The following is a 16,063-nucleotide window of genomic DNA, read 5'->3' as shown; positions in this document are numbered from 1 at the left end:
AGGCTCGGGCAGCCCTTCAGGGCCGGCGGCGGTGCGGCTGGGGCCCGGCGTGTCGGGGGTACCCCCCGCAAACCCCGCCGCGGGGCTCCCGCCCGCTTATTTTCCTCACGGAAAAAAAAACAACGCGTGGGTGACGAGCGGCCACCTTCGAAGTTTCTATTTTATTTTATTTATTTTATTTTGTGTTCCGAGACACCCCTCGGTCCGCCTGAAGGACCACATGGTGTGCGCGCCCCGTCGGCGGGCCGAGCGCCCCCACCCCGTGTCGGCGCCGTCGGGGGCGAGGGGGCGGTGGCGGCTGGAGGGCGCTGCCGGGCGCGGCGGCGGCGGCGGCCCCGGCCCGTCCATGGCCGGGCACCGGCGGGCCGCGGCCGGCACCACCTGTGAGGCGGGCGGGGATTGGCGGGCGGCGTCACATGACCGGTCACGTGCTCGAGGCAGCTCAGTCCAAAAGAAAATGGGGTTTGGTGTAAATCTGGGGGTGTAATGTTATCATATATCACGCTACCTCGTAAAACCGACACTGAAGCCTGCCGGACAACAAATCACAGGTCAAAATTATGAGCTCTTCGTATTATGTGAATGCGCTTTTTAGCAAATATACGGCGGGGGCTTCTCTTTTCCAAAATGCAGAGCCTACTTCTTGCTCCTTTGCAAGCAACTCCCAGAGAAGCGGCTATGGACCAGGCGCGGGTGCCTTCGCCTCCTCCATGCCCGGCTTGTACAATGTGAACAGTACCATATATCAAAGCCCGTTCTCTTCCGGATACAGCCTGGGCTCTGATGCCTACAACCTGCATTGTTCCTCTTTTGATCAGAACATTCCCGTCCTCTGCAATGAGCTAACCAAACCCAGCTGTGAGAAAGCGGAGGAAAGCAACCTGCACAACCAGGCTGAGCCTAATTTCCGGATATACCCCTGGATGAGGTCTTCAGGTAGGGGCAAGCGGAGAGGGCTCGGAGCCGTGGCAGCCAGGCAAAGCGTGTCGCCAGAATTACTGTCAGCACAGCCTTTATGGTTTTAATTATAGCCGAGGCGCCATTGCGTAGAAAGCCCGTGGCATTGTATGTAAATGAGTATCATAAAACTTTTTATTGCCCAATTAATGGGTTCTAGCCTCGTAAATTTATTTAACTCCATTTGCTATGGAATTTTAGCATTGAGTTGATTTGCGCTGTTTGCTATAGAAATGTGGAGAGTTGGCTGCGGGCTCCCAGAGCCCCCACGGGTAAACGTCTCCCCTGCCCTCTGCCGAAGTTGGGCAAAGAAATCCCGCTGGCGGGGGAAGGCGGAGGGGAGAGGGGCGTTCAGGAGCGGGGGACGGGCTGCTGAAGACTTTGCCAGCCCACGTTGCCGAGACGTGCCACTTTCGTCCCCCCTGCCCTTTCCACGGAGATAAGGATCTATAGAAATGTACTAAACAGGAAAACGGGGCGGGGGGGGACGACGACGACACGGGGGGACGGGACTGGGGGCGAGAGTGTGTGAAAAAGGAGAGCTCTCTTCTGGAGCTAAATGCGATGTATTGTTTACGATCCAGGCGGGGTTGGGGGTGTGTGTGTGTGTGTGTGTAGGGAGCCCCCGACATGAAAATAAAATAAATACAGCCCAGCCTTCCAGCTTTTTATTTCCCCTTGCGAAACGCGAAAGTCTGGAAGGTTTTAGGGAAATACATAGCCTGGGGGCAAAGTTCCTCCTCCCAAAAGCAATTTCCTCCCCCACCTCCTCTCCTGAATGCTTTCTCTCCACTTTTTCTAGGTCTCGAGCAACTTAATTTTTGCCCTGCCTGAGCAGGGCAGGTCGTGTGGCTGAAATGTCTTTGTTAGGGCAAAGTGGGGGGGCGGGTGGAAGTGAGGGAAGGGGATCATTCACTCTCGCTCGGCCGCTTTTTGTTTGTTTAATAATAATAATCATAATAACAACAATAATGAACCCAGACACACACCCAACACTAAAAAGAGAAAACTTTCCACTTCTCTTCTTGCCTAACTCCTGGCCGTGTGTGCCTGCTTTCAGGTCCAGATAGGAAGCGAGGGCGCCAGACCTACACCCGCTACCAGACCCTGGAGCTGGAGAAGGAATTCCACTTCAATCGTTATCTGACTCGGCGGCGGAGGATAGAGATCGCCCATGCCCTTTGCCTGACGGAAAGGCAGATCAAAATCTGGTTCCAAAACCGGAGGATGAAGTGGAAGAAGGAGCACAAGGAAGAGAGCTCCAGCACCCCGGCTCCCAACGAGCCCACGTCAGCAGCAGCCTCGGTCGAGAAAGTGGAAGAAGACGAAGAGGAGGAGGACTAAGAAGTCCCACTCGAGGAAGCGATCTCAGTATAACGTATGCACATGACAGTTGGAAAAGCTCCCTTTAAAGAGGGGAGAAGAAAAAACAAAACAACAACAAAAAAAGAGAGACACTCACTGTTTTTATTTAAAAAAATACAAAAATATCAGTTCCCTTTAATAATCATCTTGCAAGTGAGCATTTGCAAACACGAAAATGTTTCTTGGGGTGGCTTTCCAGCCTTCTCTCCACTCTCTTGTACTCCCCAAATCTGCCCTGTGCCGAACTTCTCGGTAATATCTCCTAAGAGCATCCTACAATCATTTGTTTTTTCGTTTACCCAAACCTGGCTGAGTTTGTCCAGGAGACATTTCAGTGAGAGAACTGCTGCTTGCACAGATGGTAAACCGTGACCTTCCGAAATAACTACCTGACTCAATAGTCCCAATCATGTGTAAGGGGAAAAGTGCATTAGGCTCACATTAAGAAAAACTACCTAATTTTGAATAAGTAGCTCTGCACTTCTCTTTTTTTTTTCTTTTTTTCTTTTTTTTAATTATTGTTAGGAAAGTATCATAACTAACAGCTACACTAACAAAAGGTTAAACGGCAAGGGGAAAAAAAAAAAAAAAAAAAAAAAAAAGATGTTCCACAAACCACTACAATCCACAGCAATGATTTGTACTACCTATTTTCCAGACTACCTATATATCTTGCTCCGCCTACCTATCTTCGAAAGTATACTGTATTTTAGTAGTCGAAAGAAGATAACATTACTAATGTGAATCGCAAAATGCTTTTAGAAATGTAAGTGTAGTCATTTGAAAAGCACGCATCAATAGCTTTGGTATAGAATTTGGTACCGAAAAGGCTGAATATATTTAAATTTAAAATAATATATTTATTCCAAAGCAATTATAAATGAAAACCATATGCTGCAATATATCTTTGTTCTCGATTCTTTACTATTCCGAGGAAGCAAACATGCCAATATTGTACAAAGCGGTTTAATATCTCCCGTTGGCTTCTACCTTCGGCTGCCTCTGCTAAAGGCCGTTTTATTCTAGGTTGATCTTAATATAGCGGGAAGTGTTCTTTGAAAAGTGAATTTAAATGACCATGTAACCACCTTTAAAAAAACCCTGTTTGTCCTGAATATCTAAACGTGTTAATATGTAATACCGTGAATTTTCCTACAATAGCAGATACTGGTTGGGGGTTTTTTTGTTGGTTTTTCTTTTTTTTTTTTTTTTGTCATTTATATTCGTCTTGGAGTTAATTTGTAAGATCATGTCATAAATTGGGAAGTATGTAATTAATTTGGAAACTTTGTAGCATGATGTATTGTTAAGAACTCTGTATAAATCCGTCTTGAAGGTTTGGCGAAAGTTTATTCAAAAATTGTATGTTACAATGTGTTTCGATGTGTTCGTTGTGAACATTTGGGTATGCTGTGTAAGTATTGGAAGTGGGGAAAAAAATGTCTGTGAACTCTCTTTGGAAGTGATACCGTGTTCAAACATCTCCCACAATAAATGTGTTTTATGTTACACAGAAAATAAATATGCTTGTTGACAATGAATTGTGTTTGTTTATTAGGGAAACATTTCGAAGGAAGCATAAAAAAATAATTTACACAGACAAATACAGAAATCAGACCATATAAATCTTCTTCTTCCGTAATCAAAGGAAAAAAATGCAAGGTGATGAATTGATAGGAATCAGTCAATTTCTGATTTTTTTTTCCCCCTAGCGCAGTTGATTAATAAAGCGGAAAGCCTTCTTTATGGGAGGGCTTCCTTCCACCGTGTTCCCGTGTCCTCTTGCAATCATAACCTCTGTCCAGCCGGCCGGCGATCAAGCCGAAATCACATGCAGTGAAATAATAATTTGTAATGAACAGAAAGTGAGATGCGAAAGTTCCAAGCATAAATGATCTGGTCAAGTACGTGTGTGGTTTGTGCGTGCAGCTTTTGGGGGGCGGAGGGGCATCAGGATAGCATTAAAAAGGGGGGAAATCCCCCCGCTTTAGAAAATGTATCGGTTTTGCCAGCTACCACGTAATGTCTAGGAGATCTAATATTTTCAATCTTTTTTAAAAAAAGAAGAAAAAAAAAATCTCCCCCTAAAAGTCCCTTTATTCGGCCGGGTAAATGCAGGTAGAACCAGAGCATCATTTGCACAGAAGTTCCCTTTTCCTGCTATACTCCATTCCTGGTCAACGTACTAATTGTAATTTTAATAAAATTAGTACAAACTCCAGGTCTTTTAGAAAACTCCAGGGCTGCCTCTGTGGTAAGATGGCGCCTCTCTAAGACCTGCCTCTTCTTAGTGATGAGGAAAAGGCCATAAATCCGTTGTTGTTTATGAAAATTTACAACTTTGCAATACAACTTTATGAGTTGTTCGGTTTTTCCATTGGTCGTTGTCGGTCATGTGGATGGTAACCGTGAACATGAACTTTTTTATAATTTCCCTTGCGAGAATAGAGCCGCATTCTTTTGCTGAGCTCTGTCCTGCTTCGGATCTCTCTGGCTTTCAATCCCCATTTCATTTGTTCTTTGTAAGGCAATAGTGAACAAAGTGTGCGGAGGTTCGGCATAAGCAGCCGCCTAGAACACAGATCCGGGATGGCAATTTCCAGTTCCCCCGCTGGAAGGTGTGGCATATTGGATTCAAAGCACTGGCGTGGCAGATTTTCAACTTGCAACCTGGCTAATTTCCTGCTTCTTCTGGCACCAAAAGGAGGGCGATTCGTCTCCTGTGCAGCCAAAGCGACAGCTGTCAAAGTCGCAGGGGCTCCTGTGAGCCAGAACCTAAAAGGTGAGAAATGTATATGACACTACCGTAAGCAGGGAAACATGGTTTAATACGTTTAAATATTAGACATGTGCAATTAAACCAAATTGAAATGTTACCGGCCAAAAATAGAGGTGGCTGCAGCTCAGTTGATTTTGACCAGTGCATGCAAAAATATGCCTAAATAAATTGTCTACTTTCTATTATTTAGCAAGGACGCTGTGGATTTTTTTTTTCACGAAGTTTATTTCTGTTTGCATTTGCCAGAGGGTTGCTGTGACATTCAGGTTATTTTCTCAGAATGTAGGTTTATAGTATCAATCCGGGTTGGTTTGATTTTTTTTTTCCCCGCAGCACAAGGAAAAAAAAAATTAACCCCCCCATTTTTTTTTTTTTAATTTCGTAGCATTAACTTAAAGTTCATTTGCGGCAGCTGAAATGTAGATGTAATTTAATTTTTACTGTTTCAGAAAAAAACCCAGCAGTCAGCACAATGACTCCTGGCTCCCCTGGCATGTTCAGGAGAAAGGTTATTTCTGCGCGGCGGAAACAGCGCGAATGTGTCTTTGATTTTCTTTATCAGATCAAGCGCTGCCTGCAAACCCCCCATGCCTCGCCGTGGGTCCATCGGAGCAGAGGTGCCGGCGCTTTCCGGCGTGGGTAGCTTGCGCTCCTCGGCTGCGCGGAGCGGGATTTGCAGCAGCTAAACTGATCTCAGCGCCGGAGATGGAGCTTTTTTCCCCCCTTTCCCTCCTTGTTGTGACTGTTACGGTGCGGCGCTGGGGCGGGGGGAGCGGCGGCTGGCGAGCCGGTGCCCCGCGGTGTGTGCCGACGGGGGGGGAGCGGGGCCCCGGGGACGGCGCCCCCGAGACCCCCCGCCGCCGCCCGGCTCCGCTCCCGCCTCCTTATGGCAAGTGAGCGGCTCTGGGCGCTTTAAGTGTTGGCCCCGGCTCTGCTTGTACTGCCGGGCTGATAAAGCATTGCATTTGCATTGCATTGCGGTATCCGCCGGACTGGAGCTGCAGTGAGCGCCGGATTATTTATTGCGGGGCCGCGGGTGCTCAGTGCTGCCACGGCGTGGCGGAACGGCGGAGGCGGGCGCGGAGCGGCCCCCGCAGCCCCTGGGAAGGGCAGCGCTGGGAGCCTGCGCTGCTCGGGGGAAACCCAAATAAAAGACCAAATAAAATAATTAAGAAAACAACAACCCAACAAAAAAATCTGGCCTACCTTTTTCTATAGGAGCATCGCGGCTCGCCCCCGGGCAAGATATTCCTGCGGGACCGGCTCTGCCCCCTCCCCTTTCCCTCCGCTTCTAGCTCGGTGCGTGTCAACTGTAAAATATTACAGTGGGAGCGGGCTGGGAGGACCCGCCCGCGCCTCCCCGGCCAGGCTCCCGCACCCCGTCAGCCTAAACAACGGTTCGCCTTGCCCAAACTGTTTGGATTAGGAGCTATTAGTTAAAGGTTGGTTTTGGTGACGCTGCCGAGCATGATAAGGATTTGTAAGTGGTTTTATATCCTAGGAAAAGGAGGCTTTTCAGTTTAAGAGGGTTACTGCCCCCGCACCTGTATCCGAGGGTGGCTGAGGTTGCCGTCCGGGTTTTCGGCGGGAGGAGGAAGGCGAAGTGTGTGGTGGAGGAGGTGCTGGGGATGCGGGGAATTCCGAAAACAAATAAAAGGCGGATTAAATACACGGGTATCGCAAAGTGTGATTTTGTTGCGGTGGCAAAATGCAGCGGTTGGCTTTCTGCTTTCCAGGGGGGGAAATGGTGAAGGGAAACTGCTGCGAAATGTGTCCGGACAGGGCATTTCCCCAACAGAGCTGGGGGGTAACAGATTATTGTAATTCGGGGTTTTCTGGGGGTAGGGGGGAGGAGCGGAAAGGATGCCTGAATGTGACTGAAGCGGAGATTGCAGTGCAGATTGTTTAGCTGTCACTGTAACTATTCTAACACGACCCAGCCAGGCAAACGTGCACATTTCATTCCTTTTAATATTATGGGATCAACGAAGAAATATTTTCGCTGCCTGCCGTCGGGCTTTCGACAGTTTGGTTTGGAGGCAAACAGTATCTTGAAAAGGAGGAAAGAAACAAAAAGAAAAAGAGAGAAAGAGAAAAAAAATCAGTCTGTAACTGATGCTATAAAATGTAAATATAACTAAACTTAGAGTGATTTTTTTTTTTTTGTCTCTGTGTGATGGATTGAAACAAAAGACTGTCTGGCCACAACTTGTTTAAAGTGAGGCTGGTGGGTTTCGCTCGGCCCGAGTATTCATTTTTCACGGTGCGTTTTCGTTCTGACCTATGTTGGCGAAAATCTACTCTTTTAAAGACCTCTTTGTATTTAGCGTGCTGTGTATCTGTTTGCTGGTGTTCCCTCGTTTTTTAACTCTATTCTCACTGAGTAAAAACCTTTTTCTGGAGAAGGCTGGCTTTCAGGAAATACATGTTTCTGAAATGACCTTCCAAAGCATGCAGCTAGTGAGCTGTAATTCTACCAGGTGTGTTTATGGATTAGCCGGGCTGAAGAGGTTAAGGAAGTTGGGAGCAAAAAAAAATAAAATTGGAGGCAATCAACATCTGAATGTGAAAGTCCAGCTGAGACTGTGAACAATACAATCTATTGTGGAGCGATGTTTTAACTCACTACTGTTTTATAGGTATCGTAATCTGCCCCCGGAAATGAGACAAATAGTCTCCCAACAACAACAAAACTCTCCTTTGAAAGCTACTTTAGGAAACAGGGCTCGTACGAATGTCACTTTCCGTCAGAGCGCGTTTAAAGTCAGGCTATTCAATCTGTTGTAATGAGCACGGATTATGAGTAAATACAGCTTGGAATGAACAACCTCATGTTATCTCCAGGAACTGCAGGGTTACGGCTGAATTAAAAGCGCCTCAGCGTATTTCATCAGCACTGTTACTGTCCCTGCCCTGGGCCAAGAATTATATTTCCGCTATGGGGTAACTGCCATGTTGAAAAATGAAGGTGGAAATATTTGTTTCACGTATTATTTTTTTCCCTTTTAAAGACACACATCCACATTTAATCAAATTATTCGGAGCAACAACGAAACCGATTGGCTTCTGCTGACTCATTAGCAGGGCTGTATTAATTGGGAATAGTCCTACTGGCTCGTTTTTTAATTTGAATGTTTTATTTCCTCGGGTGGACTCTGGCGGGGGGCGGGGGAACTCGGGGAGAAAGGACACGTGGAACTTTATCTGGGCTGCTCGGGGGGCGCCGGGAGCCCGCCCAGCCCTTCCCGGGGCCTTCTCGGGCATTTGGTGCAAACCAAAAATCCCCCTCCCCGGAAGGCCACCGTTTCCTCCCCCGGCCACAACCTTTGCGTTAATTATGAGGGTGTTCATTAAGATACACGACCTCTTCCACGCAGGACGCGTCGGCCTCTTTCACAAAAGCTAGGTTCGGTGGTAAGGCGGGCTCCCCGGGCGAGCTCCGCAGGGAAGTCTCAGCGGAGGGGCGGTTTGCGGGGAAAATAATAAAATAAAAATCGCCTAAACCCTCCTGGATGCGGTTGTGGCTTCGGGGTGGGAAAAGGCAGAGAGGCCGCCCGGCCCCCCAGCGCTGCGCGGCGCTCCGCTCCCCCTTCACGTGCTCCCTCCGCTCCAAACTTTCCCCCGCCGCATCCTCCGCCACCGGAGGGCCGGGGGCGCCTCGCCCGCCCTGCCCGCGGGGCTGCGCCGCTCCCGGGGGCGCCAAGCCTGCCCCGGGGCCCCCAACTTTTAAGGGCGCCCCCCCGCCTCCAGCCGCCGGGTGGGGGGGTGTCCCCGTCCGCCGCTGTCACGCTGCCCGCACCGCCTGCTCCTGCCGGGAATTATTCCTGTTATTATTACTGTTGTTATTATCGGAATATTTTTCCTCCGGAGGGGCGGTGCCGCCCCGGGGGCGCGGCCGGTCCCAGCGGCGCGGCGTTGCGTTGCGCGGCGCTGCGCGGGGCGGCGCGGCGGGGCCGGGGCTGCCGGTAAGTTGGCGGCGCGGTGGCGGCGGCCCCGGGGGAGCGGGCGCCGCGCGCGCTCCCATTGGCCGCCCCGCCGTCAGCTGCTCCTATTTTCTGCTGTCGCTTTTGGCGCTCGGCCATCCAGAAACAAACCACTTCGACGACTCCTAATAGTTATCGCCAGATGTACTAATACACAACAAATCACGGTCCGGGAGAGGGGGAGAGCAAATGAGTTCCTATTTCGTGAATCCCACTTTCCCGGGAAGCCTGCCCGGGGGCCAGGACTCTTTCCTCGGGCAGATCCCCCTTTACCCGGCGGGCTATGATGCTCTCAGGCATTTTCCGGCTTCGTACGGGGCAAGCAGCCTGCAGGACAAGACTTACACCTCACCTTGTTTCTACCAACAGTCCAACACCGTCATTACTTGCAATCGGGCTTCCTATGAGTACGGAGCCTCTTGTTTTTATTCGGACAAGGAAATTAGTAGCGCCTCTCCCTCCGGCAGTGGCAAACAGAGGGGGGCCGGGGACTACCTGCACTTTTCTTCCGATCAACAGTACAAATCCAGCGGCGTCCAAGCCAAAATTGTAAATGACGAAGGCACCGACCGGAAGTACACGAGTCCTGTTTACCCCTGGATGCAGCGGATGAACTCCTGCGCTGGTAAGGCGTTTCGATGCAATCAAGGGGGGTGGGGGGTGTGTGGAAGGAAAAGTTTCTTTCCCCAAGATTTTGGGGTGGTTTTTGGTTTTGAGATGAAGTCCTGACTGCTGGAGAGGCACGGTTCCTGCAGGGCAGCGTGTAACACGAAACCTTCCCAGGTTATTTTAGACCTGGCACATTGGCACCCGGGGAACAGTGGCCGAGAGCCCAGCTTGTGGATTCACTGCTGGAAGTTACTGGGGAATCCTTAGGAAGCGGGGGTGTGTGGGGTGGGGGGGTATGGGAGAAAAAAAAAGAGAAAGAGGAAAAAAAAGGAGCACAGCAGTTTTACCACCCTCCTAAAGCCACCCCAAAGCCTCTGTTCCGCTTCTTCATTGTCAGAGAGCGATGCAGGGAATATGCCCTCTGTACTGAGGATCCAATGCATTTGTGGCACATTCCTCCTCGCCCCCCTCCCCCAGCTCATTAGCCTGTAAGTATTGGATATTGAGAGCACGTTTCTGGGGCCGTGGGCGCACTTCCATGGCATCGCGGATTTTCTCTGACTTACGAGTGAACTTCACATAATTGAACTATTCTGTCCAGGAGTGATGCGGGGTGGTGGTGGGGTGTATTGGGGTGGCACTTATTTTTAATTATCCCGTATTAAGACGTTTACTTCCAGTGTTTGCTAATGACTCCCATCCTCTCCCCTCCCGAGTTCATGTTTGCTGGACTGTGGGTCGCATTTCTTTTTTGGAAAGTTAAACTTTTAGCAAGACCATTCTGATGCTGCTTTGCATTCGAGGGCAGTAAATTCCGGAGCAAATGGCAAAGGCTCTTCTATGATCTTTAGCTGATGTCTATAATTATACTTCAATTACAGATCCTCTGTAGTCACAGCCATGGCAATAGAGTGTGTTTGTGTAAACACACCCGCATATACGTGCGCACACACACACACATATGCATGCGTTCAGCTCCCCGGATCGCGCACACGTGTGGGGGTGTGTGTGTGTGTGTGTGTGCGCGCGCGCGCGTGTGTGTGTGCGCGCACAGGGTCTCAACATGCATCGGGTAGACACTGCTCAGCGGTTCACACGGTGCGACCTACTTCACTTTCCCTAGTTCCACCTTAAAGCCTCTTTGTATGCCAGTTGCCCCACCACCGTAAGCACGCTGCACATCCGCATTTGCAGCTGGTCAGGCAGGAGAAAGGAAAAGAGGGGGGGAGGAAAAAAAAAAAAAAAAAGGCTCCAGGAAACCACAGCAGCTTCCCCCCTCCCCGTGATTGTGCCTGCAAAAGGAGGCAGAATATACTAATCGCTCTTTCTGGTCTGAAATCAGTGGGCCCTGTCCAATGCGATCGTTTTGTCTTTACTTCTACAGGTACAGTATATGGAACTCATGGGAGACGAGGGAGGCAAACTTACACCAGATACCAAACGCTAGAGTTAGAGAAGGAATTTCATTTTAACAGATACTTAACCCGAAGACGACGTATTGAGATTGCAAACGCTCTCTGCCTTACTGAACGCCAGATTAAAATATGGTTTCAAAACAGGCGGATGAAATGGAAAAAGGAAAACAAATTCATAAATTCCACACCGCCCAGCAGCGAAGAAACAGAGGAAAAGTCAGGGGAGTAGAACCATGTTTAATAAACGCTACCAGGCCTTTCCTTAGTGCTTACTATTACTATTATTATTTACCTTGTGTTCCTTCTGCTACTAAAATCCTATAGGTTTTTCACAGTCTATTAATTCCCAAAAGGCTTGGTTAAAAGATGTACATTTTCAATCATCTGTGACTTTCTTTAATGTATGTGGAAGCCCTAGCTTTCGAGCTACAGGCATGTATGTATATAACCATCTTTCGAAAGCATAGATGGCGTTGCTTAATATGTTAGAGAAATGGCCCAGATTTTTAAATATTTGAGGTCAGCTTCTGTGTGTGGGTGCGTGTCCCCGGTGTGCCTGTGTGAAAAGACATAAGAGAGTGATTTTTTTTTTTATTAGAAATGTTCGTGTTGTAGAAATACGAGAGATTTTAGAAAACCCTGGGTTTATTTTGTTGCTAACTCCCGCCATGTCGGGCCATCTCGTTATGTTGTTTGGGAGCTTATGGTCTGCAGGGAAGAAAAAAAAGTTTTACGCATGTGTAAGATATTTAAATGGCAAAAAGAAGGAAAACACTGTTAAAAAAATCGTTGTACAAAACCCTGGGCATAAACTTGCAGTTAAAGTGAAGATGAATTGCAGGGAGATTTTTAAAATGCCGCTGAACTGCCTAATCTGCACTACTAGTATTGAAGTAAAAAACTCGGCGTTAAACTTCAGGGGAAGCGAGGAAAGAGGTTTCAAAGCGGTCGAATTTCTGTGGTTCCCGTTGAGCTTACACTGAGGTTTCGGTGAGCTCAGCTCTACACTGAAGGGGCTTTGAATTATGGACTACGTTTCTTGGGGCTTCGTGGGCTTGGGTCGATCTTCCTTTCTTCTCTTTCCTTTCTTCCCTTTTTTTTTTTTTTTTTTTTTTTTTAATTAAAAGAAAGTGTCTGTCATATTAACTCGGGGATCTTCTTCCCTGCTTTTGTGTTATCTTAATTCACATTCGCATTTCTTAGCACTGGAAAAAATAAATAGATACTCTAAAGAAAAGTAGCTGCCATAAAATGCTTCCATTTCGAGTTCTCTATAAGTAAAATAAGCGCAGCGAAAATATCGATTAATATATACGATGTATCTCTACATATTATATTGTGTGTGCGTGAGTGTGCGTGTGAAGCTGTGTACAAATACACTTGTATAAGCATTAAGGCTCTTTTGTTTGGAAGGCAGCGCAGTTTGGGCTACCGCTCTAAATATTTTAAAAGCCAAATCTGGAAAATACTAATGCAAAATGGCTACCGCCGCATTCAGACGTTTTTTTTTTTTCCCGAGAGGCGGAAAAATAACGGCGACCGTAAAGGCGCCTGGAATTTGACCCCCTAGTTAGAAAAACGCTGCACGATATTTATCTTTCATAGGTACCTGCCATTTCAGATCGGCAGGACCCAGGCGCCTCTCGAAACCTCCGGCGCGGGAAAAAGGGGGAAGGGGGGAGGAATCATTAAAAAAAAAAAAAAAAAAAAGTAAGAGACATAAACGTTGCCAGCATAGCATCCGAGGATGGGTAACGTAGGATATGTGAACCGGTGTAAATAAGCCTCGCGCGGGGGAGAACAGGCACAAAGCGGAGCGGTCCCCGCATGCCAGGCTCTCCGGCGGCCGGGGTCGCGCAGCAAGCTCCGCCGGCCCCGCAGCCCCGCCGCCGGCTGCCGGTGCCGCCGTCGGCGGTGGCAGGCTAGGCGGCGGCGTGCCCCGCGCCGCTCCGCGCCGCCGTCGGGGGCCGTCACCCCGGGCCGACCCCGCGGAGCCGCCGCCATCCCCCGCGCCGCCAGCGGGTGGCGCTGGAGGCCGGCGGACGGGCGGGCGGCGGCGGCGGCGGCGCGCGGCGGCGGCGCGCCCCGGGCCGCCCGCGCCCTCCCAGCTCCCCCACCAGTGCACGAGTTTACCTCTAGAGGTCATCAGGCAGGATTTACGACTGGACAACAAAAGCACGTGATGTGAAGCCGTACCCCATATTTGGGTGCCTACGTAGGAGGGAACCAAGTACATGTCCCAGTCATTTCCATAATTCATCATAAATTGTGCAAGGGTGCTATAGACGCACAAAACGACCAAGAGCCACAAATCAAGCACACATATCAAAAAACAAATGAGCTCTTATTTTGTAAACTCATTTTGCGGTCGCTATCCAAATGGCCCGGACTACCAGTTACATAATTATGGAGATCACAGCTCGGTGAGCGAGCAATACAGGGACTCCGCCAGCATGCACTCCGGCAGGTACGGATACGGCTACAATGGCATGGACCTCAGCGTCGGGCGCTCTGCTTCCACCCACTTTGGTGCCAATGAGAGACCCCGCAGTTACCCGGCCAACACCACCTCTGCCTCGACAGAGCCCAGGTACAACCAGCCCGCGACGTCTTCCCACTCGCCTCCCCCTGACCCTCTGCCCTGCACCGCCGTGGCCGGTTCGCCTGTCAGCGAGAGTCACCACGGGGTGAAAAACTCCCTCGCCAACTCCACCAGCACTTCGTCCAATTCCAGCAGCAACACGCACATCAGCAGAGACGGGGTTGGCACCTCGTCTGGGACTGAGGAAGACACTCCAGCAAGCAGCGAGCAGGCAAGTGCCCCGACCGACCAAAGCACAGCCCAGCCTTCACAGCCCCAGATCTACCCCTGGATGCGAAAACTGCACATAAGTCATGGTAAAGCATATACCCTGTTCTTTCTTTATTTCTCTGGAGGAAAAGGAGGATTTAATGTAAACCGGGTGGCTGCGCCGAGCAAGGTCGGGGAGAGGGGGAGAGGAGGGCGTGAGAGCGGGCAGCCGCCGCGCACAGCACAACTCTGCTCGCAGGGAAGCACGCTCCCTTTCCCGGCGAGTCCTCTCCAAAAGGGAAAAAACCGCCCGGCCCCAAAATCACAGCCCGCCTGGCTCCCAGCGCCGGCCCCGGCGGGCGGCGGGGGAGCAGACAGCGCCTTCCCGGAGGGGGATCGGGAGCAGAGGCTGCTCCCGGCTCTCCTCTGGAAGGGGGATCCTCCAGTGGGAACGGCGCGGTTGACCCCATTTATTTTGCCAAGCCGTATCAAAAAGAGAATAAGAGAGGGCGACGAGGGCAGTTTTCACTGCTGGGAAGCCATGGGGGAGGGGGGGGGGGGGGGGCGAGTCGCCCCAAACTCCGGGGAGAGGGCTCGAGGGGCGCGGGGAAGCGGAGCAACTTTCAGCCCGGCGTACCTGCCCTGCCCTCGCTGCTGGGGGAGCAGCCGCGGGCTCGCTGCCTCCCAGAGCCTCCCCCAGCTCAGCCGTGGGAAAGGGCTGCACGCTTCAGCTTTGCTCTCCCAGCCCTGAAATCCAGCCAGCAGCAGAGGCACCCCCCAAACCAGCTTATCTGGGGCAGGCGGAGGCGGGGGGGGGGGGCGAATTAGTCTAAAAAAAAAATTTTTTTTTTTCAATTTAAAAAAATCGAACCCCAAATCCAAGTGAAAACTTACCGAGACCACCAAATCCCCCTCCCCCAAGCCTTTCCGAAAAGGGGCTGGAGGAGGAAACTTGTTGAGCGTTTATCCAAGCCAGAAACAAAACCAGGCAGGACTGAGAATAACGGTCCTGGTCGCTGGTAGCTGCAATAAGACACGAAGGCTCCGAGTGGCTGCTGAGAATCTAAATCATGTACTTTTCTCTTCCAGACAACATAGGGGGACCAGAAGGGAAAAGGGCTCGGACTGCTTACACCCGCTATCAGACCTTGGAGCTGGAAAAGGAATTTCACTTCAATAGATACCTGACCCGCAGAAGAAGGATTGAAATAGCACATGCTCTTTGCCTCTCAGAGAGACAAATAAAGATCTGGTTCCAAAACAGGAGAATGAAATGGAAAAAGGATAATAAGCTGAAAAGTATGAGCATGGCAGCTGCAGGAGGGGCATTCCGTCCCTAAGCGTTTGATCAATTAAAAGTACTGAGCAGTATTAGCTGACCCTGCGTCTCATGTCAGTACTAAGTTGACTTTCTAAAACTTCCTTGTGTTACTTCTGTGAAGAAACCCTGTTCTTGTCGCCCTTATTCATCTTTTAATCATGAGCCTGTTTATTACCATTCTCTCGCGTGTATAAGTAGATCTGCTTTTATCGTACATTTCTTTGTCTTGAATGGCTTTGTCTTGAAAAAAATAATAGATGTTTTAACTTATTTATATGAAGCGAGCTGTGTTACTTGAAGTAACTGTTAAAACAAAACAAAACTAAACAAAAAAGAACAAAAAAATAAGGCTAAAAAAAAAAGGAGAGAGAGAAAGAAACCCTCCCCCCGTTTAGTACAAATGTTATGTGTTGCACTCAACCTGCTTAACTGTGCATGTGTGGTCAAGTGTTAATGTCTGTATAGCTCCAAGCTGTTAAAAATATTTTTATTCAAACTACCTATATAATTCCTGTGTAATTAATGCTGTTGTAGAGGTGAAATGATGAAATCAACTGAACTTGTCCTACGTGTAGTGAATAGTGAATCTGTGACGAAAACTGTGATTCCAAGCAGTATGTCCTTGCTGTGCCTTTGTATATGACTCTTTGCACGAACTCTTAGAAGTGGCTCTTATTAAGCGCAGCTTCTGTGATGTATGTTTTTTGTGAACAAAGTTACAAATATAGTCAAAGTCTGGCTGTTTGAGCAAAATGTGATCAGCTTTTTTTTTTTTTTTTGTATTTGTTTTTAAAAAAACTGACTGGAAATCAACAAAAAAAATAAACTTTCTATTGTAAAGTT

General features: G+C 49.1%; 4 protein-coding genes across 4 annotated transcripts in view; all 4 read left to right on the top strand.

Annotated features, from left to right (window-relative positions):
* The first annotated feature begins 414 nt into the window (after window positions 1-414).
* HOXA7 (homeobox A7) lies at window positions 415-3,863 on the top strand. Its single transcript, XM_005237180.3, has 2 exons — window positions 415-936; window positions 2,018-3,863. Exons 1-2 carry the CDS (start codon window positions 561-563, stop codon window positions 2,299-2,301), a joined length of 660 nt encoding a protein of 219 aa, XP_005237237.1. The 5' UTR covers window positions 415-560; the 3' UTR covers window positions 2,302-3,863.
* A 1,110-nt stretch (window positions 3,864-4,973) lies between these two features.
* Window positions 4,974-16,063, top strand: part of HOXA3 (homeobox A3) — a 45,576-nt gene continuing 34,486 nt past the window's right edge. The window contains exon 1 of the mRNA XM_027786455.2: window positions 4,974-5,104. The gene's annotated coding sequence lies outside the window, so the exon portion shown is untranslated. The remainder of the gene's footprint in view (window positions 5,105-16,063) is intronic.
* Window positions 9,073-11,479, top strand: HOXA6 (homeobox A6). Its single transcript, XM_005237182.3, has 2 exons — window positions 9,073-9,709; window positions 11,078-11,479. The coding sequence occupies exons 1-2, from the start codon at window positions 9,274-9,276 to the stop codon at window positions 11,335-11,337; spliced, it is 696 nt and encodes a 231-aa protein (XP_005237239.2). The 5' UTR covers window positions 9,073-9,273; the 3' UTR covers window positions 11,338-11,479.
* On the top strand, window positions 12,815-15,532 carry HOXA5 (homeobox A5). The gene is made up of 2 exons (XM_005237181.4): window positions 12,815-14,006; window positions 14,989-15,532. The coding sequence occupies exons 1-2, from the start codon at window positions 13,445-13,447 to the stop codon at window positions 15,237-15,239; spliced, it is 813 nt and encodes a 270-aa protein (XP_005237238.1). The 5' UTR covers window positions 12,815-13,444; the 3' UTR covers window positions 15,240-15,532.

Source organism: Falco peregrinus, chromosome 5 (genome assembly GCF_023634155.1).
Source record: "Falco peregrinus isolate bFalPer1 chromosome 5, bFalPer1.pri, whole genome shotgun sequence".
Taxonomy (NCBI): Eukaryota; Metazoa; Chordata; class Aves; order Falconiformes; family Falconidae; genus Falco; species Falco peregrinus.
Note: the sequence above shows the minus strand (reverse complement) of the source record. Positions and strands in the feature narration are given on the sequence as shown.

Bases quoted from the DNA above. Each gene is read 5' to 3' on its own strand.
- HOXA7 (XM_005237180.3), top strand. From the start codon at position 561: ATGAGCTCTTCGTATTATGTGAATGCGCTTTTTAGCAAATATACGGCG. The intron at 937-2,017 runs GTAGGGGCAAGC...GCCTGCTTTCAG, and splicing joins CCCCTGGATGAGGTCTTCAG to GTCCAGATAGGAAGCGAGGG.
- HOXA6 (XM_005237182.3), top strand. From the start codon at position 9,274: ATGAGTTCCTATTTCGTGAATCCCACTTTCCCGGGAAGCCTGCCCGGG. The intron at 9,710-11,077 runs GTAAGGCGTTTC...TTACTTCTACAG, and splicing joins GCGGATGAACTCCTGCGCTG to GTACAGTATATGGAACTCAT.
- HOXA5 (XM_005237181.4), top strand. From the start codon at position 13,445: ATGAGCTCTTATTTTGTAAACTCATTTTGCGGTCGCTATCCAAATGGC. The intron at 14,007-14,988 runs GTAAAGCATATA...TTTCTCTTCCAG, and splicing joins AAAACTGCACATAAGTCATG to ACAACATAGGGGGACCAGAA.